The following is a 16,019-nucleotide window of genomic DNA, read 5'->3' as shown; positions in this document are numbered from 1 at the left end:
TTTTTTTAAACGCCTCACACCCCAACATAACAATAGATTTTCGGTTTTGGGGTGCTAAAGCGAATCACATCTTGTTAAATGTTTTAATTAACCTCATCAGGGACGAATCTTTTAAAGTACAATAAATATTATTTTAGTGATTTAATCTTTATATATTTGAAAATGATTGAATAAGTAAAGAAAAATATAAACATAAGGGATATTCATTTAAAAAAAAAATATGTCAACATATGTGGCCATTTAATATAAAGTTTAATATATAAAAATCTTATAAACAAAAAAAACGTACACATGTGTATAGTTGTTGCAAATTACGACCGCGTATGGCCTTTATTTGTAGTTGTAATCGTAAATACATATTTTCGTTAGTGTGTGTACCCGATGGAGCCGTCAATAGCTACATTAGCTACCTACTTATAGTCTGTATTGATGCGTATTTTTTCCTACCTAAGCTGATAGCTTTGAGAGGCTATTTCAGCGTAACCTTAACTAGTAGGTGAGCTTACGGGGCTCAAACTGGAGTGATGCTAACACTGACCCTACCAAGAGCAGTGCTTCGCAGAATCTACCACCGGATCGGAAACGCGACCTATTGAGAAGATCCGACGAGAAACTCAGTGGGCTGTGTCTATGGGTTGAGGACGGTGACCGGATGGTGATGCGTATACATATTGGTCACTCAGACAACTAAGGGCAGCGCGCAGTCATACTTTGCAACAACTATACCAATGTCCCTGAGAGGATGATTACGTTAAGTTACAAATTGTGAACTGCCGTTTATAAAAATAAATAATAGTTTAAAAAAACTAACAAAATACGCTTTTTTTTAAAAATCCAACTAAAAAATAGAAAAAGAAATTAACAAATTTGAATTAAAAGTAAAAATGATTTTATTGTAAAAAACCGTGGGGTGCTTTTCAGGATGTTATCAAAATAACCCTTCTACTCATATCTGTTCATAAAATATTATTATATAACTGCTGATACCGTGCACCCCACGCTTTTTCTACAATAAAATCACTTTTTCTTACACTATTTTTATTTCAAATTTATTTTCCATTTTATATTTGGATTTTCTATAAAAGCGTATTTTGTTAGTTTTTTTAAACTATTATTTATTTTTAATTTTTTAGTTGAATTTCAATATTTTTTTTAATATTGAATTGTCATCGGTCCTTAATAAGTATACCAAATTTCGAGTTAATCCGTCGTTTTGAAGGGGGTCAAAATGATGTTCAAAGATTCCGTTACACACGAACATACATACGTCTGAAGCTAATAAAAGCGTATTAAAATCGTTGTGCGCTGCGGCAGCGAGGACAAGCGACGCGGGCGCCTGGCCAACGGCGCGCCGCCACCCGCGCCCGCCGCCGCGCCCCCCAACTCCCCGCGCCGCCGTCGCGCCCGCGCTGACGTCACGCACGACGCCGACCACTTCGCGCCCTTCTACAGCGCCGCGCAGGAGAGGAACTACAATGTCGTCGTGCAGGTATGTGTAGTGTGCGGATTGTTTACAGCTCTAGTATTGGCCATAGTATACAGCAACAGATTTTATTTAGGTATCTAAAAATGTTTGTGAGGCAGAGAACGCTTTTAGAAATAAAATCGCCCATAATTATCACCGGCCTGTTGATTATTATTATTATTATTTATTGCTTAAGTGGGTGGACGAGCTCACAGCCCGCCTAGTGTTAAGTGGTTACTGGAGCCCATAGACATCCACAACGTAAATGCCGCCACCCACCTTGAGATATGAGGTCTAAGGTCTCAGTATAGTCATATAGTCTCATTCGAAATTAATTGCGTTTTAGCGTGCAGAGGACGCTTCTCTGCTCTACGTTTGGAAGATTGTATAATTACAATGATAATACCCTAATGCTTACATCTGTAGAGATTCTAAATTAGTACTCGCCTTGATGGTACAATTTAATAATGAACGAATAAATAAATTTATTTTATTTTTCTACTTCCCTATCTATTCGCTGGTAGCCTAAGGGGCTAGTCCAGCTACGTCCGGACGGGTAGGTGAGCTCACGGGCTCGACCTTGAGAGAATTTACTGGTGGTAGGGACCTCTTGTGAGTCCGCCGGGGTAGGTACCACCACCCCGCCTATTTCTGCCGTGAAGCAGTAATCCGTTTCGGTTTGACGGATATGGCAGCCGTTATAACTATACTAAGGAACTTTAAAACTTATATCTCAAGGTGGGTGGCGCATTTACGTCGTAGATGTCTATGGGCTCCAGTAACTACTTAACACCAGGTGGGCTGTGAGCTCGTCCACCCATCTAAGCAATATATTTTTTTTACTAAAACTCGCCCTAGCAAGAGCAGTGCTTCGCAGAATCTACCACCGTATCGAAATCGCGGCCCACTGCGAAGATCCGGTATTATTTTATTTAATCTACGTGTCTGTATTCCTATTTGGAAACTGTTGAACATTTTTGAAGGAAATAAATTGAGTTTAATGTTGGTTTAGTAACATGATGTTTGTTGTCGAACAGATTTTCCAGTACTTGGGCATGCGTGACCTGGCCCGCTGCGCCCGCGTGTGCAAGCTGTGGAGGCAGCTGGCCGCCGCGCCCGCGCTCTGGAGGCACGTCCGCATGAAGAACTCGCACGTGAGTCTCTCCACCCGCCAGGCCCCCGCCGGCCGAGGGTGCCTCGACATGTCCGTACTCAGATGTCGGGCTGGTGGATTCCACCACTAGCCGCGAAGGAGCCGTGTTTGCGGCTCTGAAGAGTCATTCATCTATATTATAAAGAGGAAAGATTTGTTTGTTTGTCTTGAATAGGCTCCGAAACTTCTAAACCGATTTGAAAAATTTTAATTTGACATACACACGTCTGGAGCTAATAAAAGCCTATTAAAAAGAATGGTTAATTTATTTTATTTATAGATTTCTAAATACAAATCTGTTATTTGTGTGTAGGTGAGCGACTGGGCCGGGCTGTGCGCGGCGCTCAAGCGCAACGGGACCAAGCGGCTGGACCTGCGGAAGATGCTGTTGCCGCAGAACGACGCGGAGTTCTGGGACCAGTTCGCCGAGCACATCGGCACCGTCGACACCATAGAGCGGTGCGTGCCCCGGCTGTTGTCCATTGACCGACAGTCACACCTACGTAAAGATGGTGTCTTACTGGTGGTAGGACCTCTTTTGAGTCCGCGCGGACAGGTGCCTATTTCTGCCGTGAAGCAGTAACGCGTTTCGGTTTGAAGGGTGGGGCAGCCGTTGTACTATACTGAGACCTTAGAACTTATATCTCAAGGTGGGTGGCGCATTACGTCGTAGATGTCTATGGGCTCCGGTAACCACTTAACAGCAGGTGGGCTGTGAGCTCGTCCACCTAACTAAGCAATGGTACTTGTGCGAGCTGTAGGGCGTCGTGGCAATGAGAACTAGTCTGACTTTAATCAGTTTTACTTGGTGTAACGAGAATACAAGAATATGTATATGCGCGTGCGAGCAGAGCTGCGTGGGTTCAGTCTTCAAGTAGTTTCCTTGCGCACTGCGCTCTCGGCGGCCGACCGGGAGCAGGTTCCTCTGCGCGTTCCCCGCTCCCGTCCCCGCACACCGCTGTCGCCTGGACGGGTCTTGTACTAGTGATGGCCGCACACCCGATTAGTGATGTGCCGCCACAAAGCAATAAAAAAAAATCGGTTGCCTGTAAAGTCGCTTTACTGACGATAGTTAAACGTGACAACGTCATAAGAAAATACTGATAGAATAGTTTCATTTTTCGAAAAGAAAATTTTAATTTAATTTGTTTGATAGATATTTTGTATGGACAATTGACACCACATTCACTTTTCACTGAACTTCATACTTGACGAAAACATATAAATGTATTATTGTATAGCAGCTGTCCACGCGGATGCATCGCTCACTCGAGTAGGAGGGAGACAGATGTCGAGCGCTGCCGAACGCGGAGGCCGATTGTGCCTCTTTATCGCTCGTTGCGCGCTCTCGTTTGCACTCCAAGCCTTAAATGAAACGCCTCAGAGCTCGGTAACGCTGCATGAGTCATGTTTTTTCGTGCGTGCAGCCGGCTCCATCGAATTATAGGACGTTGTCACGTCAAAAAAGGTGCAGTGACCTAGGAGCGTTGCGTTGCAGGATCGAGCTGTGCCGGTGCCCGGCGCGCGCGGTGGAGGCGGTGTGCCGCGCGGTGCCCGGGCTGCGCTCGCTGGCGGCGCTGGCCATCCGGGACGCGCTGCTGGACCCCGCGCCGCTGGCCGCGCTGTCCCGCCTGCACGAGCTGCGCCTCAAGAGCATGACGGGGCTCAGCCTCACGCGTGACCTGTCCCACCTCGCCGCGCTCACCAGCCTGCAGCATCTCAGCCTCACCTCCATCAAGGTGCCGCTTTACCTTCCAACCTTAATCTCTCTTAAACATTAATCTCTTATTTGTTGTATTTATTTTGCGGTAGGCAGCGGCTTGGCTCTGCCCCGGGCATTGCTGAAGTCCATGGGCGACGGTAACCACTCACTATCAGGTGGGCCGTGTGCTCGTCTGTCTATAAGGGCAATAAAAAAAAAAACATTTGTAATCAGTTATGTACATCGATTTGACAGTTAAAGTCCTTGTTACAGGCGCTGGGTTGGTGTGCTTGCGAAGTGGTGTCCGCGCTGCCGGCACTGGAGTCGCTGGAGCTGGGCGAGTGCACGTTCCGCGCAGACTTCCCGGCCGCGCTGAGCCGCCTCACCCGCCTGCGACGGCTGCGGCTGGAGCGGGGCACGGCGCACGCTGCCTCGCCGCCCACGCTTCGGGCACTGGCCGCGCTGCCTCATCTCACCAGTCTTGAGCTGGTCAATGTCGATGTCAAGGTAGCATGAGCAATATACCAACAATATTTTCTATTACTGTTATCAAACTATGGGGATTATTCTTAGAAAAGGCATATATTATTGTTACGCGCTGGAGTTTGGGATTGATAAAATTTCACCAAAGTACAACTAAAACTGTATTTCAATACTTAGAACACTTAAAACACTCAACAAACACTTTAAAACTCTCAATTCGATTGTTCCGCTTCGCTTCAGGTGATCCGTTCTCTGTTTCGCTTCGAGTAGTTCCGATTACTGACTGACTGCGTGCCATCCCTGCAACGCTTTTATAGCCGATACCTGATCACTAGAATTATCGAGAATATTCCAAACATCTCTAGTAATAGTTTCGCTATCTGTCAATAGATGGCGTTGTACTTCTCGAGCGTTCTAGGCACATCTAGGTCCTTCGATATTCGTTCGACTATTCGGCGATATATAGCGTTACTCTCACCGGCGTAACAATATTTTCTTTACTCTTGTAGTAACGAGTAACATTGAATAATAAAATGTCTTATATTTTGAAGTCTGGCAATATAGTATTGAGTTGGTAACAAAATAAATATTCTTCGGATCGACACCGGAAATTACCATGAGCAATAATATAATATGTAAATCATGATACCGTTGCAATTCTCATCATCGGGGATCACAGTGTATTCAAAAAATCGAATCAGTAAAATATGCCAAACAATTTGTATATTACCTTATCTAAAACAAGAGGTGCCCCGCGTACAAGGTATTAAGGATAGTTACAACGGCCGCCCCGCCCTTCAAACCGAAACGCATTACTGCTTCACGACAAAAGTAGGCGGGGTGGTGGTACCTACCCGCGCGGGCTCACAAGAGTTCCTACCACCAGTTCCAGTTTATACAATATCTAAATTAACTCACCCGATATTGCACGATTGAATAACAAACATCCCAACATAAAATTCTCATTGCCAGTGTTTGATGACTAAATTGTCCTCAGGTCGGCTTCGACGACGCCCTGGCTGAGTGCAAAAACATTCAGAGGCTGCTGATAATACCCACGTACGTCTCACAGTCAGCGACCACCAATAAACAGGTCAAAACCCTATGCTATTTACTGTTCATTTATTATGTGCATGTAAGTATATTAGTATGTATTGTATGTAAGTATATATATTGGTATATAAATCAGTTGGTTATATATTCCATATTATATGTAAACAGTATATATTTGTTTACTGTATGTATATATTTTCTATAATAATGTATTGTCTATAGTACAATGCAACATACCTGCTATATTTTTATATTTTCCAGAATTTCTGTAAATTCAAGAGTTGTCTGGAAGAGATCGCTTTTAGCGATAAGACCGCCTATTGTACAAATATATCTGCTTTTTGACCGTTCTTTGAATGTAAATTAAGTTTTGGTGTGCAATAAGGTGTATTCTGTCTCTCTATTTATTAATATTTATATTTACAAAATTGTTTACATGTTGCTTTTGTAATTGTTGCTCTATATGTATGAACGATAAAGTGACATTTTCAATGATAAGAATTGTCCTGTCATGAAATTTTACAATTGTAGTTGGTTCTGTCGATCAATCATGTGGCCATCGATTTGATTTGATAATGACAAGCTTTATAAGTCGTCTCGCTGAGTTATTTTATATGCCAAGAAGTCTTGTTAAACATTGATCATCAACCATCTAACCTAATTAAAACAAATTATTCTTAATTAATAATTGAAGAGTCAAACTTTTAACTCTTTCATCACATACAATTTTTTTTAAATAGCCTTTAAACCTGTAGTTTTAAGGTCTAATATGGTTTATATAGGCACATAACAATTAATTCAATGTAAAAACTCAAAAATCTTAATAAAATCCCTTCATCCACTAATGTCTTCAGCTTAGAGCAACTTCTGATCATTAGTTTAATAGTCTATATATAGTATGAAGAGTGCCTGTTGAAACATTTAGTGGATATATCCGTTTGATACAGGTGCTGAGCGGCGTGCTGAGACTGAAGGAGACGCTGACGCACCTGATGTGGGGGGTGACCATCGAGCTGCTCCGCGTCACGGAGCTGTTCATCGACCAGTGCAAGCAGGCCGGCGACGCCAAGCGCCGCGAGCTGGGCGAGTGCATCCCCGTGCTCAAGCCCGTGCCCGGCTGCCGCCTGCCCCCCGACCACCCGCACGTCGCCGGGCCCCCGCAGGTACCCACCTCTACCTACTCACTGAACAAACTCATGCCCTTATCTCTGTTAAATAACGAAGCAGCATTCAACAGTCTCAAGATAGATTTTCTAATGAAAACATACAGGGCTATAGCAATTGGTGATTGAACCTGTAACACAGAGACAACGATAATAATAATAATATTTTTTTATTTTTTTTATTGCCCTTGTAGGCAGACGAGCATACGGCCTACCTGATGGTGAGCGGTTACCGTCAATTTACTTAATCTTGTCAAACAGATATACAGCAAGTAGTCAGTTGAGTTTAGGATTGTGCATAGATTAGCAGTTTGCTAACCTTGAGCGTATCTAATAACACGCACGTATTTCTTGTTAGTGTGTGATCGTATTTCGAATAGACCACGCGTAGACCGTGCATTTAAAACTACCAAGTAATCCGAAATAATTATTTTCTTTTAATACCGAACAAAGCTTAATGACTCACATTTAGATAATTATTTAAGGACCGGGAACTCTAAATATATCCCCAATTATAACCTGAAAAAATTGACACCCAAGTTTCACATTGAATTATATGTACCATTATTATGTGTATTTTTTTTTAATGCCTGTTGATTATCTGTAAAATATGCGCCCTCGGTAATTTTCAAATTTAGTATTACGCCCTTAAGGACAAACAGGTTGCCGACCTTTGCACTACACTATCGAAGCGATTAAGTATTGTTCAACAAGTTATCTCAGTGGGCCAGCCCACCGAGTTTCTCGCCGGACCTTCTCAGTGGGTCGCGTTTCCGATCCGGTGGTAGATTCTGCGAAGCACTGCTCTTGCTAGGGTTCGTGTTAGCATCGTCGTCAGGTTTGAGCCCCGAGAGCTCACCTACTAGTTAAGGGTTACGCTGAAATAGCCGCTCAAAGCTCTCAGCTTAGGTAGGAAAAAAAAACAGTGGGGCGTGAGTTCGTGCAATATAGTACAATAAAAACATGGTGGACCTGAACGACGCAATACAGTTAACACAAGTTTCTTGACTTCACTATTTTTTTGTAATGCATTGCAGTTCTATATAATAGAATATAAATCAGTAATGTATGTATAATAGTTATTGTTCCTTGTTGTTTTCTGAAAGGAGTAACTTTCTCATGATATAATATAGCATATATATAAATGAATTGCTGTTCGTTAGTCTCGCTAAAACTCGAGAACGGCTGGACCGATTTGGCTAATTTTGGTCTTGAATTATTTGTGGAAGTCCAGAGAATGTTTAAAGGTAGATAAATATGAAATGCTCGGAATTAAATAAAAATAACAATTTTGTTTTCTTTTGATGTGTCCCCCGTCGGACGGATTCCTTTTGTTTGTTTTAAGTTTATTTTATACAAAACCTTAGATATTTTGTTTATCGATTGAGGCACTACGAAGTCTGCCGGGTAGTAGTAGCATAATAATAATAATATATTATGTCTTCGCAGGTGGAGATCCTCCCGCTGCCGACTCTCCAGCGGCTGCTGTCGGCACAGCTGCCGAACACGAAGCTAAAGCTACTCCGCATCCCGTTCCACGCGACCTGGCGCCAGTCGCTCGCCGACTTCCAGTAGCACCAGGCCCCCGCGTCCGGTGGGAGGCCGCACAACGGTGTGTATTCCAACCTGGACGAGGAACACAACGGCGGGCCGTTATGACGAAGTGCCAAGGTCAGACTTTAAAAATTTAGTAGCATTGTCTGTGATTCGACATAAATAACGTTTTAGTCTGAGCATAGACAACGATAAGTTTCTACGGAGCCTCGAGAGCTAGTGTCGGAAGTGACAGCTGTCAGTGATTCGCTTTGTATCCGGAGCATGGACGAGGAAATCAACTTCCATACAGCCTTGAGAATTTGTAAGGAGTGACGTCATATCAATGGACTATTCCCGATTCGGTACTTAAACCATTACTTCTGGGCCACGTCCAGAACTGTTATGAGTCACGTTGACAATAAATACGTTATAGAAATATTATCATGGATTATGTCGCGACGTGCCAGTTTTTTTGGACGATTTCTCAATCAATATTCTGGCTGTAGTAAACAAATATTGTATTTGTTTTGTTTTAAATTTGAAACATTATTTTAATTTGTACAAGACGGAATGATACCATCCGTGTTTAACATGTCTACTAAAAACGTAATTCATATGAAAATAATTCAATATATAAATTCGAACACTCTTAGAGTAAAAAAATAATATGAATTAACAAACTTTAAAGATATATACATAACATATAGATTTTTAAAGTACACAATTGATATAGAAAAAAATATATGTTACGTTAACTATGTAATGTGTAAATATTATAATTTAATATATATATATAAATATATACAATTAGATTTTAAAACGATCAGTGCCTCTAATTAATATGATGTGTCACCTCAAAATGAGCCTTGCGTACTAAAGTATAATGTCTACAATAGAATGTACATTGTGATTAATACTATGGACACTTTATTCATTGAAATATGATTGTAATTTTATTTCAAATTACATGACAGCGAGGAGAGTCATTGTTTGCTTAGAAATGGCTATTAGGCTTAATTTACAGTATACCATATTCGTGTTACAATCAGGGACATTTAAATAATGCTTTATAACTTTATTAGTTGTTCATTAAAATTTACATGGCTCTCTGATTTTCTCACAAATATATCGAGAAGTAATCTATTTTGATTGCTCGATTTCTTGTGTAATAAGGTTTATTTTGGCACGCACATACATATCGTTCATGTGTGATGATACATGTATTCATGAGCTTGACAATCAAGCTAACGAACGAACATCAAGCACTGATGTTTGTCTAACGTAAATGTGTAATAAAAATTACTCTCGAGTTGTATTTTTTAAAAAGTTGTTCAGGTTTGTCAGTAGGTGGATTATGTTTGCTGTTTGTTATATAATTATAATATATAATACATTTTTCTTTCATTATATAAATCTTCTATTCTTCTTTGTTCTATTATGTACACCTTTTTCATTATAAAAAAAAACTGGGGAATTGTTCAAAGTGATATATCGTCAATGATACTTTTTACTATTGCATCACATGTCACCGGAGCATTGTTTACTAGCTGATGCCAATGCGGTGATCTAAAGTGCATTGCCAGAGATCATTGTTCCCACATACCTTGCTGCTCTGGTATGAGCTTCCTTCGACGTTGTTTCCTGACTGTTATGATCTTTTTTTTATTTTTATTTATTGCTTAGATGGGTACACGAGCTCACAGCCCACCTGATGTTAAGTGGTTACTAGAGCCCATGGACATCTACAACGTAAATGCGCCACCCACCTTGAGATATAAGATCTTAGAGATCTCAGTATAGTTACAACGGCTACCCTACCCTTCAAACCGAAACGCATTACTGCTTCACGGCAGAAATAGGCAGGGCGTGGTACCTACCCGCGCGGACTCACAAGAGGTCCTACCACCAGTAAAATCTGTCCTTTTTCAAGCTTTCAAAAGTCCCTGAGCCGCAGGCAGCTAGCTGCCTGTCTATAGCTTTAATCCTTGTGAGTCCAGAGTCCACACTTATTGGACACACAGCTTAGTCTTACATTAGTATATGGACCGCAAAGGTTAAGATCATGGATAAGCATGAACAACAGCTTATCGCATGAGTCGTATGTTCATCTGCATCCTAAGAAACTAAAACAAATATAGTTTGTTTCTTGCTCTATACATGTCAATGTTATTTTATGTCTTACTGTAAACCCTGTTGGCAGTCCTTAAATAAATAAATAAATAGTTCAACATAATCCGCCTCTGTACTATGAATGATGTCGCTGAGTATATAATTGAAATAATTATGTTGCAATATATCCAGTAAATGTGTATATTATTATTTTTTATTATCATTATTATAACACGCACGGTCGAGTACAACCCTCTTTAAATATTATAATTATTTTCGTTTCGTGTAAAGAGATATGTAAAATGTTGGTTATTTTAGTTTAGTGTTTGTTCGTTGTATTTTCGAGTTTATTTGTGTGATACTTGATTTCAAAGAACCGTCTATTAGTTTCCTACGATCGTTTGAAACCGAGTCGTAATTCTTTTGCTGTTCCAAAATCGAATTAAGAGAGTTTGTTATTACGTCATTTAATCTACGTTCAATTTGACAGTTACCATAAACGTCATCTGTCATGTTTGAAAATCAAAACATTTCCCGCCAAAATGTTACCGCTATATTTTCGGTTTCCGCTGTCACGAAAATGTAGTATTGCCATTCTATTCTTAAACACGACGCACTCTATAGTTGTCAATATCTTCATCAGGTCACCTGAGAAGAAATACGATCTAACAAAAGGCATAAGACGGACGCTAAACAATTTAATTATGCACAAATTTAAAATAAACGCGATCTAGATTTTTGGTAGCACAAATCGATTTATTTATCGATTTATAAAATTTAACATTCTCTGTATTGCAATTTACTTATGAAGACTTCAAGTTGAAGACTCAAATTTATTTAAGTCTGAATGGAATGATCGATGTGAAGTTAATGAGTACTCACTTTAATACAATAAGAGCCCAGTGGCGTATGATTTGAGGTATAGTCTGGGTGCGTTGTAGTGAGACCTTGATTTTTTTCCAACTCAAAAATCAAAACATTGTTATTGTCATTGCCACGGTTAGACATTTTGGTGCGAGCGAACGTATTTAACTCTCGACCGATATAGATTGAACTATTATAATTTTACGAAAGGAACAAGTATCGCACAACATCAAAGATAATTAATTATGTATGTAAATGCTATGATTATTTTTAAAGTTTATTTACAATGAAACTAATTGTGTTTAATCATTATTGTTACTTAATAACGCCCGAGATGACACCAAATTCACGATCTCTGCACGCTATATATATATATAGAAACACTAATATTACATAATAACGAGGCGTGAAAGACTATTTGGTTTAAGCAACATTTGGCTAAATCCGCAATATTTATCTTTATAAATTAAATGTTCGTTTTATTTGGTCCTATTAGCATCAACAATTCAATGATTTTAATTGAACTTCAATTACGTTTACCTCATTCGAATAACTCAAGAAGTTTTTTTGTCATGACATTGTTACCTTAATTTTAAACTTAATAGCTCTGTTGTAAAGTTGCAAAAATTTCGCTTAAAAGAAATAACCTTTCTTCACCCCTCGGATGTGTAATACAATAATGCTATGTAAAATTTTTTTGTATACCGTTTTGAAACCAAATTATAGGGATGGGATCCTTTGGTTTGAGGCCGTTATATTGTGTCATTCACTCACTCTGTAGATGATTCCATTGGAATTCGACGTCAGCTATGCCCATTGTCTTTAATAGCCGCTATGAGGGACAATAGAGATATGAAAAGACGATTCGTGATTCATATTGTTACGGGCTATGGGGTTCGGGATAAATAAAATTTCACCAAAGTACAACTAAAAACTGTATTCAACACTTAGAACACTCAACAAACACTCTCAATTCGCTTGATCCGCTTCGCTTCAGGTGGTCCGTTCGCTGTTTCGCTTCGAGTAGTTCCGATTACTGACTGACTGCGTGCCATCTCTGCAACGCTTTTATAGCCGATACCTCATCCCTAGAATTATCGAGAATATTCCACACATCTCTAGTAGTAGTTTCCGCTATCTGACAATAGATGGCGTTGTACTCCTCGAGCATTCTAGGTGCTGCTAGATCCTTCGATATTCGTTCGACTATTTGGCGATAGATGGCGCTATTCTTACCGGCGTAACACTATTATTCTAATCTGTAACTGAAATTTTAAAGCGATGATCCAATAAACGGTGACCCGACAATTAAGTATTTTAGTCAAGACCAAAATAAATGCGAATCGGTATAGAAGCGAATATTGTGCTTCTTGTTGTGTGTGTGTTAAAAAGTTGATAAATCAAACGTGCGGTTTTATCACAAGGGGTTTTTGTGATAGTGTAAAGATTTGTTATTAAAATAATGGAGATGCAATTTTTTTATACACATCAATAGGTATAATTAAACAAAGAAAGATTGTGTTGATAGTATGGGGTTCGTTATAAAAAAAAAAGATGTGTGCACTTCTCACGCGCTAGAAGTGTAATATGTGTGTATTCGGATATATTTCCATCTCGTTCTCTCGCGGGGCTATTAAACGTAGATGTATATATTCATCACTTTTTTGTTTCGTCTGAACTTAAAATCGCGATGGTGCTAAAGGAGGGGTCACTTCAAAAATGAAAGTGGCATAATAAATTAATTTTAAAATTTCACTGTAGCATTAAAAATGTAAATGTTTTTTTCTGTTTTGTTAATTTGAATCATTTACAGAGTGATTGATTTTGAAATGTAATAAACAAATAGCCTCGGAATTATAATTAATTTTATAAATCATTATTTTATTTTTGTTTGTTTATAATCTCTTCTCTAACTGATGTTTCTTGTGGTTTTATTTTTAATGTTTAGTTTTAGTTTTAACTTGTGATTCGCCTCTTTGTTTGTCCCTGTACGGCTCAATGTTGATTGATCCGGAGAGAAATGGAATTGTCCTAGAGACTTTATTAACATTTTGCATTAGGGTACTGAGCAGATAGTATTTTTTTGAGACCACCTCACAGACTGCAAGGTATAGGCTTCATTGCGCGTGACGTCATTGTGGATCTGAAATGCGGTAGTGGTGCATACCACGTACTTCAGGGCCCCTAGTGACTTGCATCTGTTGATAGGTGGCTATCAAAGCGTATACTCTACACAATGGACTAAAACGCAACGATTAGCCACATATGACTTCACGGTCCAATAACATAATCTCGGTTATTAATTTAATTTACAATTAAATTACCTTTGTAAGTAATTAGACGAACTAAAAACAGTGAACGTTTGAATGATTGAAATGAATTTTGATTTTGACTCAAAATTACAACTTTATATATATATCTTGCTGTGCTCAGGGTACATAATTCATATTACTCTGTACTATAATAGATGCAATAGTACTGAATAAACAACAGAGTTGACTCAAACATATTACTATATTAAATGAAAATATTTACCAAAAAATGCTAACCTAACAAATGACGTCATATATAATAAGGTCTCGGAACAATTTTATTTCTCTAACAATTGTTTTATTGCAATGCGAACGCATGAGGTGGATATTATGTAAAACTAGGTTAAATATATTATTATTTAGATTGGAAGACATTTTTTGCTAGTAAGCATTGGTGGTGAATAAATGGCTGCCAAAGAAAAGGGGAATGTTTTATTTCGACGTTTACAATTGCCGCAGCTAGAACTAGACCGTTTTCGTGTCCAAGGAGACTTGTTGGATATGGAGGGTAGACGTAATGAGCACCATTTTGTATAGGGGACAAATTAAAAAGGTAGGCTGTAAGGCTGTAAATAGGAGGGAATTATTGGAAGACTCACCTAAATAGCGCTAGTGTGGGTAGTGGAAATAGTATGGGTAGAGCACTCACTGGTGGTAAGACCTCTTGTGAGTCCGCGCGGGTAGGTACCACCGCCCTGCTTATTTCTGCCGTGAATCAGTAATGCGTTTCGGTTTGAAGGCGTTGTAACTATACTGAGACCTTAGAAATTATATCTCAAGGTGTGTGGCGCATTTACGTTGTAGATGTCTATGGGCTCCAGTAATCACTTAACACCAGGTGGGTTGTGAGCTCGTCTACACATCAAGGCAATAAAAAAAAGCAGTTTTGAGCAGAGTGAAGTTTATTGGATTGCAATGAAGTGTGGTTGTTTATGGCATCGTTTTTAAAATTCTACCACTTGCTACTGTGGCGCCAACTTAATTGGATCGTTTTTAGCAGACACTTTTTAATTCACTGAGATGGTGCTCCTTACTTTTAGTCTTCATAGCTAGTGTGTATGACGGAGCAGTCGGGTTTAAAGGAAATGAAGGATGTAACGGAGGAGTCCTGTAGACCGAATGGTAAACAGTCGACGTCGCCCAAAACACGTCATTGCGAATCCTCCCGATCTATTAATAGTGCTTTTAGGTACCACAAGCACCGGTCACCGTCCTCGTCGAACCCGTCGCTTGCGATGAAGGGCTCGACGAGCGAATTAACCCATAGACAGCCCGCTGAGTTTCTCGCCGGATCTTCTTAGTGGGTCGCGTTTTCGATCCGGAGGTAGATTCTGCGAAGCACTACTCTTGCTAGTGTCAGTGTTAGCAACACTCCGGTTTGAGCCCCGTGAGCTCACCTACACGTCAAGGCGAAGCTGAAATAGCCTCTCAAGGCTATCACCATAGGTAGGGGAAAAAGAAAACATCTTATCACAACAACAACAATAAGTGGCTGGTACGAAACGTCAGGTGGGATGAAGATGTGGAGTTGTAGTTTATATGAAAAATGATATGGAGCAGAATGAAATGAAGTTGACTGACACTGATCAATTGGGATGAAGTTAAAGTCTCAGCGAAGTGTCGGTTACCTAGTGTTTAATTACACGATTATAATTATAATTTGAGTAATTACTGGTGGTAGGACGTCTTATGAGTCCACGCTGGTAGGTACTATCACCCTGCCTATTTCTGCCGTGAAGCAGTAATGCGTTTCAGTTTGAAGGGTGGGGCAGCCGTTGTTTTTATTTTTTTATTGCTTAGATAGTTGGACGACCTCACAGCCCACCTGGTGTTAAGTGGTTACTGGAGCCCATAGACATCTAGAACGTAAATGCGCCACCCACCTTGAGATATCCTAAGGTCCTAAGGTCTGGGCTGCCCCACCCTTCAAACCGAAACACATTACTGCTTCACGGCAGAAATAGGCAGAGTGGTGGTACCTACCCGTGCGGAATCATAACAGGTCCTACCACCAGTGATACTGGAAAAAAAGACCTTATAACTATTATTTCAAGGTAAGTGCCGGCATTTACGTTGTAGATGTCTATGGGCTCCGGTAGCCGCTTAATATCAGATTGGCTGTGAGCTCGTCCATCCATCTATGCAATAAAAAAAATATAAAAATTATGAACTCGTCACT

At 40.0% G+C, this 16,019-nt stretch overlaps 1 protein-coding gene across 2 annotated transcripts in view; it reads left to right on the top strand.

The window, feature by feature from the left end:
- Nucleotides 1-14,262, top strand: part of LOC101738884 (uncharacterized) — a 31,059-nt gene extending 16,797 nt beyond the window's left edge. For both annotated transcript variants that reach the window (XM_038017908.2, XM_038017909.2), the window contains exons 9-16: nucleotides 1,315-1,489; nucleotides 2,503-2,619; nucleotides 2,932-3,077; nucleotides 4,117-4,357; nucleotides 4,594-4,827; nucleotides 5,801-5,896; nucleotides 6,804-7,019; nucleotides 8,469-14,262. In XM_038017908.2, the coding sequence (XP_037873836.1) occupies nucleotides 1,315-1,489; nucleotides 2,503-2,619; nucleotides 2,932-3,077; nucleotides 4,117-4,357; nucleotides 4,594-4,827; nucleotides 5,801-5,896; nucleotides 6,804-7,019; nucleotides 8,469-8,594 (1,351 nt within the window). In that variant the 3' untranslated portion in view covers nucleotides 8,595-14,262. The remainder of the gene's footprint in view (nucleotides 1-1,314; nucleotides 1,490-2,502; nucleotides 2,620-2,931; nucleotides 3,078-4,116; nucleotides 4,358-4,593; nucleotides 4,828-5,800; nucleotides 5,897-6,803; nucleotides 7,020-8,468) is intronic.
- The last annotated feature ends 1,757 nt before the right edge of the window (nucleotides 14,263-16,019 follow it).

The sequence above is a fragment of the Bombyx mori genome, chromosome 20, assembly GCF_030269925.1.
Source record: "Bombyx mori chromosome 20, ASM3026992v2".
Lineage (NCBI taxonomy): Eukaryota > Metazoa > Arthropoda > Insecta > Lepidoptera > Bombycidae > Bombyx > Bombyx mori.
Note: the sequence above shows the minus strand (reverse complement) of the source record. Positions and strands in the feature narration are given on the sequence as shown.